The following is a 16,828-nucleotide window of genomic DNA, read 5'->3' on the forward strand; positions in this document are numbered from 1 at the left end:
CCCAGTCCCCTCCCCACCAAGGGCCCCTTCTCTACAGGTGTGGTTGGGGTTGATGGGCCCTAGCTTGCGGCATGTGCAGTCCACAACTCAACATACTCAGTACTCCCTAAATACATTTCTGCAGAAAGGAAAACATAAAGGCTTATAGGATCAACTTTTGTTCATAGGCAAACAGAACTTTGATTTTATTTCATAAAGTAAAAGCCATATATGGTGTTCAGTTCAGGAAACAGCTCAACAGAACGATTCCGGGTATTCCCCATTCTCCAACACACCACCAGCTATCTGCTTTTGGCCTCGTCATTTACCACCTAGCCACTGCTTCCTCTTTTCTGGACAGGAAGCTGGGACAGTCCATTCTAATGCCCCTCTCAGTTCTGAAACTCATCTCTAGACATCCACTGTACTGGTGACATGGTATTAGACAGATGGGGGATAGGTGGTGGCCTTCCCCTCCCTCTCCCAGGAACTGGCCCAATTATGGAGGGTCTCAGAATCAGGCAGTGCGGTAAATTCTTGAGCACAGACATAGCAAAACTGGTATTTGTGGTACACTGGTCTTGAAGAGATACATAAGTGAAATGAAGGGGGAGGAAAACAGGCAAATATGAAACACTGGAAAAAGAGAAGAAAAGTGCACATTTTTATCCTATGGGGTAAAAATCCATCAGGATGTGCTATCTTAGGCCATCTGGCCTCACTTCTCACAGGGTTGTCTGACACGCTGCCTCAAGGCACACTTACAGAGTCATTGAACAATGACAGGGCCTCCAAGTCCTGTGGGGCCCTTATTCTTTTCTTCATGGAATTTCACAGTCCAACAACATGGCTAACTTGTGTTATACCATAATGCTTTCTTCCCTTTTTAGGCCTTGCAATTTTATTTGCACGAACATACAACTTTTTCACACAAAAATGATATATGCTCATTTAAAAAACCATTAAAATATAAAAACATACAAAGTAAAAAGACTGATTTTAAACTGCTTCTTCAAATGAAGGCACAAGCGTCCACTTCGTGAAAGATCAGGACTTGTGACTCAGGGCCAGGGCCTTGGGAGGTGGGTGCTGGGTGCTTTGGAGGCTTCCGGAATTTGCTCTGGAGGAAAACTCTGGGCACACATAGGCCTTCCTTTTTATTCACAGTCTCTCGAAACACATACTCGTTTATCACTTCTTCATAACCTGTGTCCGTGAAGAGCTGAGCCAGGAATTCTGGAAGACAAGCAGGTCAACAGTGCTCAGAATCTTAATGACGGGACGTTTGCCCCGCAGTGGGTAAGGAGGGGTAGAGGGCTGAGACTGAGATACATACATACATACATTCATATATATAAATGTAATAGAAATTTCAAAGCTACGATTTAAAGGTTTTGTTTTTTTGGAGCCAGAAACTAACACTCCTATTACTTACAAGTAGAAATCTCTAATTAAACACAATTTAATCAGAAACATTTAAGGACAAAGTGGAGTGTGTGCATCTTGCCCTATTATAAGCCCCAAATACTAAAGTCTGAGTAAAAAGAAATAAAATTTCTAAACTGGCTTTATTTACACAAGGTCTGCATAGGCTCAATTTGTTTACACCGAGGACCTCATTTATCCTAATACAGAGGAGGAAAATCTGTGACCAGAGTGGAAAAACGTCACCTGCTGGTGTTACACCCATAGTAAACTTTAACTCAAATAATGCCTCACTATGTTTCATGTCTGCGTTAAACTTGGGTGCTGGGTACGCGTGAACCAAAACAAACAGACTAACAGCTATGTGGCACAGACGGACTCTTCCTGAGTCCATTACTCCAAAGAATGTGCTTTGAAGTGCTTTGCAGATCTCATTGTATCTTCTCAATTATTTACTATTGATTTAATCGTATTTTATGAATCAGAAACATTAAAACATATTTTTAATTTTCATCTGATATTTTTAAGATCTTGCAGTCTTAATGGCAATCAAGAAATAAAAATGTTTGCAAAAACAGAGCTTAAGAAGGTCCATATTATTAGGTAGACGTAAAACTAATGTTCAAAAGACCTAAAAGGTTCTGAAACAGTGTTAGGCATTGAGATGATTTTCTTTTTTTGTTGTTGCTGCTGTTTTTTAAATTTTATTGTGTTTTAGGTGAAAGTTTACAGTGCAGATTAGTTTTTCATTCAAAAATTTTATCCACAAATTGCTTTGTGACATTAGTTGCCATCCCAGCAATGTGTCTGCACTTTCCCCCTTTCACTTTCCACCCTGGGTTCTCTGTGTCCATTGGTCCCACAAATGGTTTTTCTTAACTGCCTTACCACTACTCTATAACAAATCTGTGTATTTAAAAATCAATCCAAAAGGCCCCAAAACAGTTAAATGAGGAAAAGACAGTCTTTTTAACAAATGCTGCTGGCATAACTGGATATCCATCTGCAAAAAAATGAAACAAGACCCATACATACCTCACTCCATGCACAAAAACTAACTCAAAATGGATCAAAGACCGAAATATAAAATCTAAAACGATAAAGATCATGGAAGAAAAAATAGGGACAACATTAAGAGCCCTAATACATGGCATAAACAGTATAGAAACCATAATAAAGAACGTAGAAGAAAAACTAGACAACTGGGAGCTCCTAAAAATCAAACACTTATGCTCGTCTAAAGACTTCACCAAAAGAGTAAAAAGACCACCTACAGACTGGGAAAAAGTTTTTAGCTATGACATTTCTGAGCAGCACTTGATCTCTAAAATCTACATAATACTGCAAAAACTCAACTGCAAAAAGACAAATACCCCAATGAAAAAATGGGCAAAAGATATGAATACACACTTCACTAAAAAAGACATTCAGGTAGCTAACAGATATATGAGGAAATGTTCACGATCATTAGCCATTAAAGAAATGCAGATCAAAACTACAATGAGATTTCATCTCACTCCAACAAGGCTGGCATTAATCCAAAAAACACAAAATAAGAAATGTTGGAGAGGTTGTGGAGAGACTGGAACACTTCTACACTGCTGGCGGGAATGTCAAATGGTACAACCACTTTAGAAATCGATTTGGCGCTTCCTTAAAAAGCTAGAAATAGAACTACCATACGATCCAGCAATCCCACTCCTTGGAATATATCCTAGAGAAATAAGAGCCTTTACACAAACAGATATATGCACACCCATGTTTATTGCAGCACTGTTTACAATAGCAAAAAACATGGAAACAACCAAGGTGCCCATCAACAGATGAATGGATAAATAAATTTTGGTATACTCACACAATGGAATACTACACATCGATAAAGAACAGTGAGGAATCTGTGAAACATTTCATAACATGGAGGAACCTGGAAGGCATTATGCTGAGTGAAATTAGTCAGTTGCAAAAGGACAAATACTGTATAAGACCACTATTATAAGAACTTGAGAAACAGTTTAAACTGAGAAGAAAACATTCTTTTATGGTTACAAGAGGGGGGCGGGAAGGAGGGTGGGAGAGTGGTATTCACTAATTAGATAGTAGATAAGAACTACTTTAGGTGAAGGGAAAGACAGCACACAGTACAGGAGAGGTCAGCACAATTGGACTAAACCAAAGGCAAAGAAGTTTCCTGAATAAACTGAATGCTTCAAAGGCCAGTGTAGCAGGGGCAGGGGTCTGGGGACCATGGTTTCAGGGGACATCTAAGTCAATTGGCATAATAAAATTCTGCATCCCACTTTGAAGTGTGGCTTCTGGGGTCTTAAACACTAGCAAGCAGCCGTCTAAGATGCATCAATTGGTCTCAACCCACCTGGATCAAAGGAGAATGAAGAACATCAAGGACACAAGGTGATTACGAGCCCAACAAACAAGAAGGGGCCGCATGAACCAGAGACTACATCAGCCTGAGACCAGAAGAACTAGATGGTGCCTGGCTACAACTGATGACCGCCCTGACAGGGAACACAACAGAGAACCCCTGAGGGAGCCGGAGAGCAGTGGGATGCAGACCCCAAATCCTCAGAAGACCAGACTTAATGGTCTGAGACTAAAAGGACCCCGGTGGTCATGGCCCTCAGACCTTCTGTTGCCCCAGGACAGGATCCATTCCCAAAGCCAACTCTTCAGACATGGATTGGACTGGACAATGGGTTGGAGAGGGATGCTGGTGAGGAGTAAGCTTCTTGGATCAGGTGGACACTTGAGACTATGTTGGCATCTCCTGCCTGGAGGGGAGATGAGAGGGTAGAAGGGGTTAGAAGCTGGCGAAAAGGACATGAAAAGAGAGAGTGGAGGGAGAGAGCAGGCTGTCTCATTAGGGGGAGAGTAATTGGGAGTGTGTAGCAAGGTGTATACCAGTTTTTGTGTGAGAGACTGACTTGATTTGTAAACTTTCACTTAAAGCACAATAAAAACTATTAAAAAAAAAAATCAATCCAATCGCATTTATAGAAAAAGGGTTCTTACCTTTGTGACTTGGGAAAGTAATCTGAGGGTGTGACACTTAACGTCCTACATGCTTCATTCCTTACTGAACAGTGACGTTCCTGCACTGCCCTCCCCGCTTCCCCAGCACAGTTCTCAGCAGAGCATCTGTACGGCGGGTCAGAGTCTGTCCACTCACCAGGTTCCCTAACTGACACTGTTGCCCAGAGGAAGGTTGTGAGAGCCTCTGGGCAGGGGCCACACTTGTGTTGTCCCAGAGCACTGGGGAGCTGGTTCCAAGGTCCCGTGCATGTGTGCTAAGGACAGCGCAGTGACAACGCAACCGAGGAAATGGAAATAAAGAATAAAACATATTCTGGTGAGTCCATTCATCTTACCATCAGTAAAAAAATAGGATCTGGTTCCATCCTGTCTAACATAGAAGTTTTCTCCAAGCTTGCTGCCGGCTTTAAACCTAAGCATAGCATGATCATACAGTCCATAGTCACGAAATAAGACACATTTGCCTGGTTTTAATACCTACAAAACAAAAGCAAATTGCAGGTTAACTATGGGCAATCTAGTCAAGTGAAGCTTACTATAAAATAAAATCTTATTAACTTAGAGAGTAAAATAACTTAGAATTTGTGATTATGAAAGGGGCCATATACTTAGGAAGGATCTGCTAATCAAAGCCCACGGAGATGGTGAAGGACCGCGTAGCATTTTGTCCCATTATACATAGGATCGCCCTGAGTCAGAGCCAACTTAATGACAACTAACAACAGAAATCAAAGGAATAAGTAAGGCTTGGCATGGACCCAATAACCTTGGAAAGACATTTCTTGAGCACCGCCAGGAGCACTCTAGAAGGTTCAGTGTCATTCCACTAAAATGCTAAAGACAATAAATGAAAAAGCCTAATCCTCATTAAAGCACATTCAGGGACCTCTATATGGCAAAACATTCTTTCAGCATTTTATCAGCCTTCTCGTAGTAGGTGATCCTGTATCAAACTTCCTCTTTAAAAAACTATTAGGTAATTCTGCTTTTTACTGATTTGGGCTGTTTTCCTCATTCTGAGTCTCAGCTATGGTTTCACTATATGTGGCTACAATCATGTATAGCTCACTCACTATGCTAATAACTAATATACACCTGGCACTCTACAGCTTACCAGACATTTTCTCATCAAATCTTCACCACAATTCTAGAAGACAGGAAGGATGGCAATTGTTATCCTCATGGGGGATAAGGAAATTGACAGTGGAAGACGTGAAATGATTTGCCCATGATCACTCACTAGCTACTACGTGAGAGTCAGCACTCACACTTAGGTCAAAAGGTCTCACTGTAGAATCAGGTCGCTCCTTCACACTACTGACGAGAAAAAAGCAGCTCAGAGGGGACAGGTAACTTCGAGTGGACCTCGTGTATGAAGAGAAGTGGGTCCTCAGGCCAGAGGGCAGTAATTTAGGAAGGGGTCAGTGTCAGCACCAAGTGGTGAGCCCATGGCAGTGCCTTTCGGAGATAAGATGTCAGAAGAGAAGGCGTTTCAAAGCTCAGAAGGTAAGATAAGCAGTACAGCACGTGTGACTGCTTCATCTTACATAGCAAAGGGTCACGTGCTTCGCAAAATGAAAAGTGGTGTGCATTGTGAAACTGGCTTTTTACATGAGAATTCTTTCAAATTGTGTCCCATACCAATGAAAGGGAGTTTCAAAGGAGGAATTCATTTTATTAAATCTTGTAATTCTGACTCATCAACAAGATGATTTTGAAAATATTTACTTCAAAATGGACATGTGTCACTTATCGTAATAATTTTTTTCTCCTTTGAAAAAGCACGTGCTGTGCTGTGAACTTTTCCAAATGCAGTTTGGGGTACACTTCCTCTTCCTGAACAGAACGTGGACATGTGGTCCACAATGCCTCCGTGCGTGCTAGCACATTGCCTCACTTAGCTGATTCCTGTCGATACCGGCAGGCGTTTTAAAGGGAGTCAGGAAAGAGCCTGGTGGGTAAAAACAATTTTACTTGTTCAGAAACGCTGTTTTAAAATGTGAATAACTGAGAAGGGAACATTCTGAAATCAATTTAGCTCACATGAGAAAAACTTACTCTTCACTTTAGAAGGAGGGAAAGGCTGCGTGGATAGTGGAAAGAACACTCACTCAGGAATTAGGAAATCTTGATTCAACTCTCAGGTCTTCCATTAACTAGTTGAAGGACCTTTAGCAAGTAATTTTGTCCCTCTGAATCTGCTTTCTTGTCTGTAAAACAATGAGACTAATGCCTTCTCTGACCATGGCGCTGTTATCGTTTAGCAGGCATTTTCCAGTGTCACGTCCTATCATTCTCCGACAACCCCAAGAAGCGGGTAGATTATGCCCACTTTACAATAAGTAAGGCTCAGAGTAAAAGGAACTTGCCTGAGGTCTCAAGGCAAATTGGTGGAATAGGGAAGATGAAAATCCAGGTCTTCCGATGGCAAATGCAGTCTGTTCTTCACCATCCTATTCCAGAAACCCGAGAGTTCAACGTTAAGGTTGCCTTCCAGTTTAAAATTTGACTGTTAGTTAGCTTCTCTAGTCAAGATCTGGAGAAAATTAGAACTGTGTTACAACCGCCTATCACCGTGGCTGTTTGTGCCAGGCTTCAGAGATGCCCACAGGGTATCTTATTGTCAGAGGCTGAGAGACTGGCTCTCCCTGGGGTAATTTCCTGATGAAGCACATGATGTCAAATTAATGAACCGGTCACTATGACCACAGAGAAAAGGTAGTCAGACTGGTGCTGTAAACTCGTTCCAGATCAGCTGAAAAGAGATTTCTAGTGGGGAGCAAAAGCAGGAGGACTGCTGAAATGGAATTTGTTACGGAAGAAAGGTTACAACAGGGGCCAAGTACAGCCTGAGGCAGCTCAATCCAATCTTAAAAATATATACGTATAAAAAACATTTCATACCTACTAACATATACTTAACACGTTTCTGTTTATAGGAAGTTCAAGAAAAAGTGAAATGATTTCACAGATCAGAACAGCGGGCACCTGGGGCCTGGGGTGGGAGAGCACCGGGAAGCCTGCAGGGATGCCAGAACCTATACGGAGGTGGTGTTTACATGAGTGTATGGACGTGCAAAAACGCATCTAACGGAACACTTGGGATTTAGCTGCTTATAACATATATGTTAAACCTCAGGAAAATGTAAAACTATATGTAACGTAAGATGTGAATTATGAACGGAACCCGCCACTCAGCTTAAGAACTAGAGTATTACCGATACTGTTGCACGTCTCTGCATGCTCCTCACCCGTAGCATCCCTCTGCCTTCCCCTAGAACACGGGTCCCTAATCCAGAGTCCTAATCACAGTCCCTAGAAAAGGACATCATGCTAAGTAGAGGGTCAGTGAAAAAGAGGAAGACCCTCAATGAGACGGACTGACACAGCGGCCGCAACAACGGGCTCAAACACAGCAACGACTGTGAGGATGGTGCAGGGCCGGGCAGTGTTTGGTTGGGTTGTACACAGGGTTGCTACGAGTCAGAAACAACCAGGCAGCACCTAGCAGCAACCTAAAAACAATCTAGAGAGTCCCAAGATCCAAAGGGTCTAAGATTAGAATTTAGGGAGACTGTTAACTTAGGTAGGAAAAAAGTTCCCCCTTTAGTTTCACTCCTCTCTAAAGGGAATCTAGCACTCCTTCCATGATAAATGCAGACGGTAAAACATTTCCTCACTAACAGAAGTCATGAAGTGTTTTCACCTCATGGTGCAGTGGTTGGAGACACCTCAATTTACATTCATCACCACTCCCAAATCATGGTTATTTATTAGACTTATCACTAAATCTTGATAAAAGGTGTATTAATAAAAAGGTATATTTACTTCTCATTTATAACAAATTTGTTACCTTATTTCAATATCATTTGCCCTTGTAATCCCAGGTTTATTTCAGGCCATTGAAAGCATTCTGAGAAGGGATCCGTAAGCTTCATAGCCTAGCAAGAGGGTGAATGGCACAATTGTGGTACGAAGCCCTGCCCTAGAGATCTACCGGCCTGGATTTGTATTATCAGTCCACTGCTTTTTTTTGGGGGGGGGGGGCGGGGGGGCAGTGGAGGCTGGCCCCAAAATGGTATCATGCTGTAAGTAGTCTTCAGCAACTTGCTTTTCAAAAATCAGTCCGTGTTCTTGTGTGCAGCTGAGGTCATTCTCTCTCAGTGCTGTAACCATTCTACTGCATGAACACAGCACACTTTATGGATCCTCTATCAGTGGGACTTTTGAGTTACTTTCAGTTTTTTGGTGTTATAAACACTGCTGTCATAAACACTCTTCCATATGTCTCGTGGAACATGTGGGTAAGAGTGTCTTTAGGAAATATATGTAGGAGTGGAAGCCTGGTTCATGTTAATGAAAGTGATCAGCTCTGTAAAATAATGTCAAATTGATTTCCCAAGTGGTTATACCAGTTTATATTCCACCAGAAAAGTATATGGGATCCTAGAGGCCCCTATCCTCACCAGTACTTGGCTTTGTCAGATTTCTTAATTTTGTTCATCTAATAAATTACTTTGCCATACCTGGGCTCTCTGCTATAAACCGACTAATCAAGTCTGCCCATTTTTTTAAATGAGTTGTCTTTCTTACTGATACACAGGAATTCTTCATATATTCCGGGTATTAATCTTTCGTCAGTTGTATAGCTTGTAAAAGTGCGTAAATTTCTTTTCGCAACTTGCCTTTTTAATTTCTTTATATTATGTTGTCTTTTGAAGAACAGAAACTCTTGATTTTAGAACAGTTAATCATCTTTATGTTTGGAATGCTTTGGGTCTTTGAGAAAATTTACCCCCTAAAGAAGTTATAAAGATTTCTCCTATATTTTCTTTTGCAAGTTTCAAAATTTTCTCTTTTCATCTAAGTCTTTAGTTTACCTGAGAATGACATGCAGGTCTATTTCTAAGCTCTCATCTATCTCCCAATCCTCCGTAATTCCTGAAACCTTTCATCAGTGAAATCACTGGTATCCACAACCCCTTCAGAATGTTCCCTTCACATTCCTGTTCCAACAGAAACCTGGCTATCCCCTGAGGACAGTGTTTTCTCTGCAATCTCTCAAGTTATGGCTGTTTTCTTCCACGAACCTTGTACCGTTGGGCCTGAATGGGGGCTGGTGTTCTCCTTGCTTCCCTCAGCTCTGAATCTCTTTCATCAGGTTACATCATCCACCATTCCTTCTCATTACCATCATCTATCAGTTCCAGGGTCATTTCTTTCCATTTCATGATGAGTTTACCTTCTGGCTCGCTGTTCTATCATCAGTGCTACTCCATTCTTAATTCTGGGCAAGTTCAATACACAAGTGCACTGTCCTTCCAGACACGCTGGTCTCTTTATGATTTGAGTTTCTCTCTTCAAAAGATTGTGTCCTCCACCCTTCAATCACAGTCACGTCCTAGACTTTGCCAACACTAATAAGTATAACCCCTCCATACTCTCAATGCCATGCAAGTTACTCTCTGACTACCCTTCCACCCTTCCAGCTTTCTCTCTGTAGTTCCCCACCTTTAATAATCCTTCACACTCACGTGGACCTCCAAATCACTGACCCTACCATCTCTCCCCTGATGACCTCCGTGATGGTTAGTTTTAGGTGTCAACTTTGCTAAGCTACGATACCCAGTTAATCAAACACCAATCTAGGTGTTGCTGTGAAGGTGTTTGGTAGACGTGGTTAACATCTGCAACCACTCGACTTTAAACAACTACCCTTGATAATGTGGGTAGGTGTCGTCCAGTCAGCTGAAGGCTTTAAGAGCAAAAACTGAGGTCCCCTGGGAAAGAAGAAATTCTGTTTCAGGAGCACAGCATCAAATCCTGCCTGAGTTTCCAGCCTGCTGGTCTGCCCTACATATTTCAGGCTTGCCAACCTCCGCAACTACATGAGCCATTTCCTTAAAATCGATCAATCTCTCCCTTTACACACACAAACGCACACATTCATACCTGTATGCATATACATGACACACGTACACCCTCTATTGGTTGTTTCTCTGGAAAACCCTGACTGATACACTCTTCCGTCTCTACCCAGCTTAAGTATCATGCCCCTTTGTGGGTTCTGTCGGTTCTGATCTGCTCAGATATTAGGGGCAGGAAGAGAGAAAGTAAGAAGAAACCTCTCCAAACTTCACAAGCAGAGGGCTAAAACCTGTGTGGTAATATATGAATTACCAAACAGCAGTATTTTCAGTAAGAATAATTACCCAATAGGTTTCTGGTGTCTGGAAATTTCTACCTCAGTACTTACTTTAAAACAAAACCAGGGGTAAATTTTGATGTATAGCTAGCTCTAAATACAACAGAAGCTCTTTTAACCAACATCTACTTTTTCTACTTGCTGCATGCTCTGCTTTCCCTCTGTAAGGCAGGACTGAAGCCCACGAACATTTGAACATTTGAAGGTCGTAGGCTTTCTAGATCACGCATGCTTATAACTTGGTGACCCCCACCCTCCATGAACTGCATGCTCACCATGAGTCACTTGGGTTTGCTCCCAAACCTACTTACGCTAGCTGTACTTTGTTTTATAATTAATTATAAACTTTATTAAGAGAGTATATAAACAATAAAATATAAATGTGAATAGAAAGCATTTTCATTTTCTATGAAAAGTAAATTGAACTCTTTCCTTGATAAAGAAGGACTGAACAAAGTGCTGTTTAATTAGGCGCAAGAGAGTCAACTATAAAAGTCTCAAGTCATAAAGGACTCTGCCCCCTGATTACTTTCCAATCGTCTTTAAGTTCTTGCTCCATTTTAAAGAGACCAAAACTACATCATGTGTGTGGTTATGTATGAAAGATCATCAGTGGTCTCATATCCAAGGAAAAGGACTTAGTCTTAGTCAAAAAAGTGATGAATGAACATTTGCTCATGTATTTTAAGTTATAATAAAATGTTTAAGATAAGAATGTACCATTTTTAAGAACTTCTTGGTTTAGCTGGTTTTTTAATTAACTGACACTGTTACCAACTGTTTGTGTAAATAAGGGGGCTTCTGCTGTGGCTTACAGAACCCCCTCGCACACATGATTTCGCCTGCGTCTCACAACCACCCTGTGAGAGGTACCACCAGTTTACAGACAAGGAAACTGTGGCTCAGAGATGGAAGCTGAGGGGGCTTATCACAAGACTAAAGAGTGAAGCTTTACTTCCTGTGTGCTAAGGCAGCCTCCTGGTGGCCACAGCAGTTTGGGTTCTCCCCACTCCAATAACAACAATGATGGCAGTAACAATAACCATAACAACAGCTGTAATGATTGACTTTTAATCAGCACTTACCATGTTCTAGGTGTTGTGCTAGCCCTTTACACATATGTCATTTAATCTTGCAAAACTCTATGATCTAGGTATTATTATCTCAATAATAAGCTGGCCAAGCTCTGAAAAGCAGCCCTGGCCACTGCACAGACCAGCATTTAGGGTGGACCTTTCGTGCCCTTTCCACACGCTGACTGCACAGCCTACCTGGTGAGAATGGCAGGACTCTGTGACTCTACACAGAACATGAGCCTCGGAAGGAAGAGAAGCAAAAGGATTGGGAGGGCCAATCCTCAAGTGCAAGCCCCAAATTACTTACCTTGTAAACATTTTGTAAGACAAGCTGCATCCTGTCAGGGTGAATAGCTGAGAGCACAAATATCAACATGACGACATCTACAGACTCTGAGGGCACATGTTCCAGAAGGTCATCTTTAGTCAGATCACACTGGAATACCTTGCATCTTTCTGTGTTATATGAAGGATTTTGCTAGAGAGAGGGAAAAAAAACACAAAAGAATTTTAGTCTAACAACCATGTCGATATACAAAAATAGAGCATCAAAAAACTCACTGCCGTCGAGTCAATTCCGACTCATAGTGACCTTACAAGACAGGGCAGACCTGCCCGTTAGAGTTTCCAAGGAGCGTCTGGCGGATGTGAACTACAGGCCTGTCGGTTAGCAGCCGTAGCACTCAACCACTACACCGCCAGGGTTTCCAGAGCATCAAAAGGAGACCCCATTTCCACTTGCGTACTGCTGCACAGAAATGAATGCTTGCTTTGTTGCTGGGTAAAACTGAGTACTGAACCATTCTCATACAAAGCATGTAATATCTGCTATTGCTACAAGTGGTAAGATTTCATTTCAACAAATCATTTTTAACTGGGGAGAGAATATAGTCTATCACGTACTCAAAACTTAGCCTTTTAGAATCCTGTATTTCCAAAGAGATGATAATCCACGGGAGGCCTCTGCCTCCTTAACCCTCCTCTGAACCGTCCAGGATATGCCCCAATCCTATGAGAAGCCCTTATAACTCCGCTTACTGAGATGTTCCCACGATATGCTTAGGGAGTTCTAGGGTATATTTTTCCTTGCTGCAACAAGCTAAACAAGCCTAATGTTTTTGACTACAAGTGGATTCCTGGTGCATTCCGTTTGGTGAGCTTTGACACACGTATAAGAGTATTATAAGGAAAAACATTAAACTTTTCTTTAATGTAAATGATAGTGATAAACAAGATATTGGATGGAAAGCGTCAATATTGAAAAGATGTCATTTCTCTGCTCTGACAGGGAACACAACAGAGGGTCCCAGACAGAGATGGAGAAAAATGTAGAACAAAATTCTAACTCACAAAAAAATAAAAAACCAGACTTACTGGTCTGACAGAGACTGGAGAAACCCCAAGAGTATGGCCCCCAGACACCCTTACAGCTCAGTCGTGAAGTCACTCCTGAGCCAAAGATTAGACAGGCCCATAAAATAAAACGAGACTAAATGGGCACACCAGCCCAGGGGCATGGACGAGAAGGCAGGAGGGGACAGGAAAGCTGGTTATGGGGAACCCAACGTCAAGAAGGGGAGAGTGTTGACATGTAGTTGGCAACCAATGTCACAAAACAATATGTGTATTGTTTAATGAGAAACGTGTTTGCTCTGTAAACCTTCATCTAAAGATTAAAAAAAAGATGTCATTTCTACCCATAATTCTACCGATAAATCCAACGCAATCTCAGTTGAATCCCAACAGAGATTCAAAGTTGACAGGGTGGACAATTTATCTGAAAGAGAAAATCTTTAGGAATAGTCAAGTCAAATTTTAAAATGAAGAACAAAGAAGGGGGAGGTACCCTACCAGACATCAAAACATTACAAAGTGTAGTATTGTAACAATGTGGTTTGGGAATGTGACAAAAAGATCACTGGGACAGAATAAAAAGTCTGGAAACGACCCATGCACGTATAGGAGGAAACCCTGGTGGCACTGTGGTTAAAAGCTACGACTGCTAACCGAATGGCTGGCAGTCTGAATCCACCATGTGCTCCCTGGAAACCCTCTGGGGCTGTGCTATTCTGTCCTACAGGGTCACTAGGAGTTGAAATCGACTTGACAGCAATGGGTTTGGTTTTTGGTTTTATATATAGAAATTTAGCATTATATGTGATGAAAAACAGGTGACAAATGTAACATTTAGATTAAAAAGTAGATAAAAGTGACAATTATCGGTGAGGGAAAATGGGCTTCTCATTCAATTTATTATGTTCAGACAACTAGCTACCCATCTGGAAAACTCATTAAGAAATAAGAATTCCAGATGAATCAAAGGAATTCCAGATTTACTTCAGAAACGCAAACCAGTTCATCGGTTGCCATGACTCCAACTCATGGTGACCCCCTCTGTGTCAGAGTAGAACTGTGCTCTACAGGGTTTTCAGTGGCTGATTTTTTTGGAAGTAGACTGCTAGATCTTTCTTCCAAGGCATTTCTGGATGGACTTGAAGCACCAGCGACTGAGTTTGTTAACCTTCTGCACCACCCAGGGACTTGGGGGTGTAGAGGAAGTGGAAAGACATAGTCTCTCATCCTCACAAAAAGAAAAAAGCTAGACAGACAGCCCGGTAAGGAACCCACCAGCAAGCACTAAGGCCACAGGACAAATGGCAATCCCAAAATCTGCAGAGAGACAGGAGCTAAGCACTGGCTTACCTGAGGCAGAAGCCTCCTGCCTGGGAAGATTACATTAGAAATTTGACAAAGTTCTGGAGGCCGAATGTGGGCTAGCCGTGAGTGTGAAGGTACCTCAGGAGCTCCTGGAGACAAAGTCTCAGGATGTTCCCACGTTTTGCAGGTGTTTTCTCCAGGAAGTCCACCAGGCTCACAGGGAGGGTGGTGAGATTCTGGAGCTCTTCTTGGTGTTGGCCTGTCTCCTAATCTCCCATAAGGAAGAAGAAGTTTAGGCTTAATCCACAGGGGAAAGATTGTCTGAGGCCTGTAGCCTAAGGGCACTGGTGGCATACCGCTGCAGGTAGGGAAAGGAACTACTCTGTCCAGACTCAGCCTTAATCTGCAGGGGGAATGCCTCAAGACCATAAAGAGGACACTGGTGGATATACCCCCACAGCTAGGGAAAGGTGGGCAAGGAGAGAAAAACTCTACTCCTGGAGAAGCAGAAATACTTGAGAAGGCTACACCCCTGAGACCCAGGCTCACTGTGCACTTAAAAACTGGGGCTTGATCAGAGCTTTAGGGAGTGCTCTCCTCCCCTCCATCCCACCACCACACCAGTGTCTCCGGTAATAACAGCAGTGGATTACAGCGGGGAGAGTTGCAAGAGACATACTCTCTCTGGGGAACAGCACAAAGGGAAGACCCTAAGGCAAGAAGGGAGGCAAAAATAAAGTCATTAGAGGAGTATGAAGTCTCTGGTATCCATAGCAACAACAAACCTCAACACTGGTAACTATAGCAACAACAAACTTCAAACAGAGCCCAACTTCTACGTAGATTATTACAAACCCTATTACCTAGTACCCACTGCCCTATGTAACATGTCAGAGCCCTGGTGGCGCAGTGAGTGAGGGCTTGGCTACTAACCAAAAGGTTGGCAGTTCAAATCTACCAGCCACTCCTTGGAAACCCTATGGGGCAGTTTTATTCTGTTCTATAGGGTTGCTATGTAACATGTCAGGCTTTCAACAAAAAAGTACCAGGCATATCAAAAGCCAAGAAAAAAACACTCTGAAGAGAAAAATCAATCATCAGAACCAGACTCGCATATGACAGAAATGTTGGAACAATCAGACCAGACATTTAAAACCAAAGATTAATATGTTAAAGGCACTAGTGGAAAAGGGAGACAACATACAAGATCAGATAGTAAATTTCAGCAGGGAGATGGAGGCTAGAAGTAAAAGAAACTTTAGTAATAAACAATGCTTTTGATGGGCTGATAATGCCTAGGAAAGAATCAGTGAATTTGAATATAGAACAATAGAAATTATACAAGCTGAAAATACAAAGAGGAAAAAGTAAAAAGAACAAAACAGAGCATCCAAGAGCTGTGGGACAATACCAAGTGGTATAACATAAATGTTAACTGGACTCCCAGAAGGAAAAAAGAGAGAACGGGATCAAAGAAATTTTAGAGAAATAATGGCTGAAATTTTCCAGATTAAAAAGTATAATAACCAAACTTATAAAAATACATTGATAATTATGTCTAAATTCTTGGGGTAAAGAACTCTTAAACAAGAGATAAAACCTTAGTACCTCAAAAGGAAAAGATTAATAAATTTGACATCATAATTTAAATTCTGTGTAAGAAAAGAGATATCATAAACAATTCTGAAAGACAGGGGATAAAAGAAAGTGTTTGCAATACATATAACAGAAACAAGAATATACAGGATACATCCGAAGAACAAAAGAGAAAGTGACAACCAAATCGAAAAATGGGCAAAGGTACTACTGTAACGTACGTTCCACACGGGTGCGGATTTTTATCTGTTTCGTTCACTGCTGAGTCTCAGTGCTTAGAACCGTAACTCGCAAACATTAGACCCTCAGTAGTTGCTGAATTCATTGAACAAAGAAACTGACAGCCGAAGAAAAACTAATGCTTATTTACAAACGACAAGGTCTTCAACCTCACTCGTAATCAGAGAAAAACAAGTTAAAACGCAGAGACAAAATTTTTTTGCCCATAAAATGAGGAAAAATAAAAGCCTGAGAATAATGAATGTTGTTGAGGAAAAGAAGACAAAAGTAGTTCTCTGTTACTGGCGAGATCTTTTTGGAAGACAACTTGGCCTCGTCTATTAAAATTTAAATGTGCCTTTTCTCCCCCTCTGAGGAATTCTACTCTTCCATTTTTCACCACAGAAAAACTCTTAGACATGTGTTTGGGGGAGCATGCACAATGAGTCACATTAATACTATTTATAAGAGCAAAAAGTTAGAAATAATTTAAATGAATAACAATAGGGTACATGTTAAATTGAGTATGGTATAACCATTCTACGGAGTACTATAACAGGTAAATTAAAAATGTGGTAGATCATACATACGAACATGAAAAACCCTGCAAGACGCAATGTAG

The 16,828-nt window shown here is 41.5% G+C and overlaps 1 protein-coding gene across 6 annotated transcripts in view; it reads right to left on the minus strand.

Annotated features, from left to right (window-relative positions):
- METTL6 (methyltransferase 6, methylcytidine) overlaps positions 1-16,828 on the minus strand; it is a 20,225-nt gene continuing 3,397 nt past the window's right edge. For 2 of the 6 annotated variants that reach the window (XM_049870855.1, XM_049870854.1), the window contains exons 4-7: positions 12,041-12,211; positions 6,822-6,905; positions 4,788-4,929; positions 122-1,215 (exon numbers count right to left, since the gene is read on the minus strand). In XM_049870855.1, coding sequence (XP_049726812.1) covers positions 992-1,215; positions 4,788-4,929; positions 6,822-6,905; positions 12,041-12,211 — 621 coding nt within the window. In that variant the 3' untranslated portion in view covers positions 122-991. Of the gene's footprint in view, positions 1,216-4,787; positions 4,930-6,821; positions 6,906-6,933; positions 6,989-12,040; positions 12,212-16,828 lie in introns of those variants that run through there. The other 4 variants (XM_049870858.1, XM_049870859.1, XM_049870856.1 and 1 more) reach the window with 4 other exon arrangements.

Source organism: Elephas maximus, chromosome 27, assembly GCF_024166365.1.
Source record: "Elephas maximus indicus isolate mEleMax1 chromosome 27, mEleMax1 primary haplotype, whole genome shotgun sequence".
Classification (NCBI taxonomy): Eukaryota; Metazoa; Chordata; class Mammalia; order Proboscidea; family Elephantidae; genus Elephas; species Elephas maximus.